This window comes from Montipora capricornis, chromosome 6 (assembly GCF_036669925.1).
Source record: "Montipora capricornis isolate CH-2021 chromosome 6, ASM3666992v2, whole genome shotgun sequence".
Taxonomy (NCBI): domain Eukaryota; kingdom Metazoa; phylum Cnidaria; class Anthozoa; order Scleractinia; family Acroporidae; genus Montipora; species Montipora capricornis.
In genome coordinates, this window is record NC_090888.1 from 31,638,387 (window position 1) to 31,643,635 (window position 5,249).

The following is a 5,249-nucleotide window of genomic DNA, read 5'->3' on the forward strand; positions in this document are numbered from 1 at the left end:
TATCATTATCATTGTTACAGAACTCTTAAAAGATTGCCAAGTGGTCCGTTTTTATAGCTGGGATTATATCTGTCCCTGTTACTGAATCATATAAACTGTTAGAAATTAGTCAGTAGTCCAAACGACAAAAAGCCATTGGAGAGTTCTGGCTCCACTAAAACTTTTTTTTGTAGGATTTTTAATATTCTCCAAATGTCAACAACGTCAAGCTCATCTTGCAAACTTTCGATAGTCTTCACAACAGATTTCCTCGATGTTAAAATACCCCCTTTCTTATCAAGGAGCGGATTTAGGGGGCAGTTGAAATCTCCTCCCTGAACGATATTTTCTTCTTCATCCAGGTTTTCTTTATGCAATGTAATCAGCAACATGTTAGGAAATTTGTTGATACATGTATCTTTGTTTGATGCGTAAATATTTATCAACACACACATTTTGTCTTTAATTTCCCCTTTTAGAATTATATAGCATCCCTGGGGGTCCAGGATTTTGGAGTGAATGACACAATCAACACCTTTCTTAAGCAGAATTTGGGCTTCCATGCGACAGGATGATCTCACCTCCCCATTAATTTTTCCATTGTGTTTTTGTCATTTTTTGAGTGGATTTCTTGTAAAAAAATAAAATGTGCCTTTTGCTTTCGACACCACGTAAAAATCATTCTTCTTTTCAAAAAATTGCTAATTCCCCTTACATTTAACGAGACTAGCTTACAAGTATCAACACCCATCTCTTGATCGTCTGATATTAAGAAATCGAATACCAGCAAGATTGTAAAAGACTTCAATGACTAAGAAGCTGAAATGCGTAATACTGACTAGTGCGAACGTAAGATATAATGTGTTAAATGAGTTGCCCTTCACCAGGCTTCTGTGTTCATTTACAAAGGTGAACAATGTACCATTTGTGTATACCGCAAAAAAACAAACACCAAGCATTACACTAATTAAAAGACAACAATATTCTTTGGATGACGAATAAAAAACTATATCGCATTTTCGGAAACCACACACGGAATCAGGGAGAGAAAGAAAGTTAAATCCCTTACCTCATATTCCAGAATAAACCGTTCTGAAACCTTATCCATCAACGACACCCTCAGTAGTCTTCGAGGCTTAGCTCCTTCACCGTAATTATAAAAATAAACACAAATGGAAAACGCAGCTATGAAGTACTAATTGGAAACAAAAAAAAGAAGGTAATTCAAAAAGCCTAGACAGTTGTCGATGTAAGTAAACCCGAAGTGAAAAGGGGTATAATACTCCCCATAAGAATATAGTAACACACATTAATTGTGCAATCAAACATCGTACTACAAAAAGTTTTACATTTTAACATGTTTGCCATCGATATACAGTTTATTGGGCTCAGATTTGCTAAAATTTGCACGTTTTCCCTCTTGTCTAGCTTTCTTTAATTTGTTCATTTGGGCTTTTCTCAAATCATGTAATTCTTTTGGGATATCTTCGTACATCGTGTAGCCAGTATCTTTAAGCTTGCGGCCACATTTAAAAACACGTTCCCTGTCTGAGAATCTTAGAAAATGAGCTATGATGTTTCGGCTGCGGATTATTCCATTGACGCTCTTCGGTTTGCCTATCTTATGTACCCGCTGGAATTCAATATCCTTGGTGTCTTCAATTCCAAGGACATTTTCCATGAAATTAACCAAGACTTCCTTCATGTCTACCTTCGATGTTGCATTCTGTTGACCAGACGATTTAGGTAATTCTGGAATTCCTTCGAACTTTAAATTCTCCCTGCGGTTGTACGCCTCAAGGTACAACGTACGCTTGTATGCCACTAATTTCATCCTTTCTTTCTTCCACCCTCTCCTCAAGCTCTTTAATGTGGCCGTCTACAAATTTGGAATTGCTCTCTACATGTGTAGATTTTTCATCAAGACTCTGTCTTTAACTGAAACAACATCTATCTCGAGGGAGGAAACTTTACCTTGTAAAACTTTGGTAGCTTTGTTCAGTTCCTCCATCTTTGAGTCTAGGTTGCAAAGCCTTTCTAAAATCAAATCCAGTTTCTTTGTGACACCTTCTGTGAGATTCAGAGCCGCCATTACTTGGTCTTTGTCATCTGAGTTCTTCGAGTCAGGAGAGTACGAATGTTTCAACTTTTTTCCTTCTGGTGACGTTTCTTCTGAGCTGCTAGTCAGGAGAGTATGAATGATTTTGATTACTCTTCCACCTTGGCACCTTCAGAGCCGCCATTACTTGGTCTTCGTCATCTGAGTCCTTCGAGTCAGGAGAGTACGAATGTTTCAACTTTTTTCCTTCCGGTGACGTTTCTTCTGAAATGCTAGATGTAGTTTGATTTCTCGATTTTCTTTTTGGGGTTACATAAACACAGGAAACTTCCATAGACAACGAAAAAAATTATATGATGAACGAAGCATTGTGAAACACGTCCTACATCTCCGACAGTGTCTCCTCAGTCCACTCTGAGGGATGATTGCAGCAATTTTTTCAAGCCTGCAGCCAATGTGGTGATTGGTGCAATTACCAGTAAGGTTCCTATATCTGCCTCAAGACTAGCAAAACCACGAGGAGGCAGAGCCGGCCAAATTTTTGGGCGACTCATCAAAGAATTTTGAATGTAAGGTTAAATTCCTAGAATACTTTTTCTCACAGTCCAGGAACAAAGGTGTGAAAAAGCAACATGATCCCAAACCACACGTTAATAATAATAACACCGTAACCTTTCATTAAAGTTATTATGAAGATCGAGATAATGTAGTGCAGTATGACACAGGAATAAAAATAGTAACAGTAGAACCAAAATAGTTAATTCTTCATGTGAATCGTTCCATGTCTGTTTATATTATTTTCTCGTCACGATGTCACACATTTCCCCCAGGCAGTCTACTTTAATGTGTAGCTCCTCATTTCACAACAAAAGTAAATGCGATATTACTCCTTCCTTTTTTAAAGGCCAGCCGGCAACAAAAACCCTCCATTCAAATAAGATGTCATACATGCCTTTGCACTTGATTACAATTCATACGACATTGTCAGGCTTGCGGATTTGTCTAATCTAACAGCATTACCGCTAAAAGAGAGGGCCTATTTTCGTCACAGCGAGGAGATACGCGCGTCCCTTTTTACTGGCTTGACGGCACAGGATAAAATTGCTTTAGTTGGGCAGCGTGCTGGCAGTTGTTGGGAAACGACAAGCACTGATCAGATCGAAAAGTCTTCTTAAATGCGAAGAAGGTGGGTGGTCTCGTACCAGAGAATTTCAACTTATGTGGTGGCCCAATGTCTATTCGCAAGCAAAATGTTGGACATTTGCGACGAAGATTCTTTATCGGACACACTGCACTCGTAAATTAACTCATTCATGAGGATTTGGCGTAGTAACTTTTAGATCTAGTGAAGAACTTATAAACAAGGACACTCACAGGACATCGAATTTTCCTTCCCTCTTTCTCCTCTGATGAAAAGGCAATAAAACATGTGCAATATATAGGATATGCAATTTAAACAATAAAAATTGTCAGTGTCGAGTGTTTGTCTTTCTGTAATGAATTCTCTATAGGGTAGACATCGAAAGCTATTTTGTTCGGAAAATTTGTTTCATTCATAAAAGGAGTAATTTTCAATAATGTACAAACATTACCGTGACTTTCTTTAACTGATCTTGTGTTGCCTGAAAATAAACTTATAATGGTATGATATGAAACACCAAAAGCTCCCATTGAGTGAAAGTCAGTATAGATAGTTATAAACTGCATGACAACGACATTGTCAGTAATTATTCGGTGTCCTTGAATTAAATTTGATTTTTGTCAGACTTTTCAGGTGATCAGTTGTTCCTTTGTTGAACTTACATCCAGTGTAAGAAATATGGGAAACATAAAAATCCCCTTTTTATCGAACGGTTGTAACAAAACTGTTCTTGTGACGTTTCTTCGCATGCTGAAAAAAAAACCCGAGAGCTTGGGTTGCCTGTTCTGTGTCATTTCTTCGCTTGCATGACCAATAATCAGCGATTATCATAAAAGCTTGGGTCCTGAGGAATATGCCAACGGAATTCAAGCTGGGCACCAGTTTCAAGAAAACAATAGCGGTAACAATAGACGTCCTTTGGGAATGTAGCGCTTTGTTCTTTCTTCTTAGAGGTCTTTTTGAACGCCAGCCCCTGGTGTAATTCAGGACAACTTACTACATAAAAACTATAATGTTAGTTATTGCTTTAACTTAAACGAACCATTGGGCCCTGCAATATCCAACGCCATAGTTAGGCCTACAGGAGTTATTTGAGCAGTTTTGGGGTCCAGAAGTATTACTGCTGATATAAAATGAGCAGCCCGTGTTTTCAGATCTCTTCGAATGCCATTCATCTTTACCAGCTCCATTTGGCTCACCATGTTGTAAATGCCTCTTCAACAACTTGCCATGTGACATCATGGAGATAATCTTTACTGCAGGTCTCTGATCCTAAACATGCAGTAACAATCTCTCTACTTTCTTGACTTTTTTCCTTTTAGATGTGCCAAAAAGGTTAGTGATAAAATGAAAAATTGAACCTCTCAGATGTATCAAAATTACTTTTTGGTAATTATGACACAGTGAATTGTAGATGTATACCTCAGGTATATGCTACCCAAGAGGTTACAAAGTGAAATGGTGACACAGTGAGTTAAGGATTGTATACCTCAGGTATATGCTACCCAAGAGGGTACAAAGTGAAATGGTGACACTGAGAGTTAAGGATTGTATACCTCAGGTATACGCTACCCAAGAGGGTACAAAGTGAAATGGTGACACAGTGAGTTAATATATTGGATACCTCAGGTATATGCTACCCAAGAGGTCACAAAGTGAAATGGTGACACAGTGAGTTAAGGATTGTATACCTCAGGTATATGCTACCCAAGAGGTTACAAAGTGAAATGGTGACACAGTGAGTTAATAGATTGTATACCTCGGGTATATGCTACCCAAGAGGTCACAAAGTGAAATGGTGACACAGTGAGTTAAGGATTGTATACCTCAGGTATATGCTACCCAAGAGGTTACAAAGTGAAATGGTGACACAGTGAGTTAAGGATTGTATACCTCAGGTATATGCTACCCAAGAGGTTGCAAAGTGAAATGGTGACACAGTGAGTTAATAGTCTATACCTCAGGTCTATACTACATTAGGACCCATATTTTTCGGTGGGGCAATTTTCATACTATTGTCATACCAAGTGGTCTGTGTCTGCTGGTCTACACAAGCAAGTTCCCAATAGT

The 5,249-nt window shown here is 38.4% G+C and overlaps 1 protein-coding gene across 1 annotated transcript; it reads right to left on the bottom strand.

Annotated features, from left to right (window-relative positions):
- Positions 1 to 1,324: 1,324 nt before the first annotated feature.
- On the bottom strand, positions 1,325 to 1,813 carry LOC138053674 (uncharacterized). The gene has a single exon (XM_068900265.1). The coding sequence runs from the start codon at positions 1,811 to 1,813 to the stop codon at positions 1,325 to 1,327; it is 489 nt and encodes a 162-aa protein (XP_068756366.1).
- Positions 1,814 to 5,249: the final 3,436 nt, after the last annotated feature.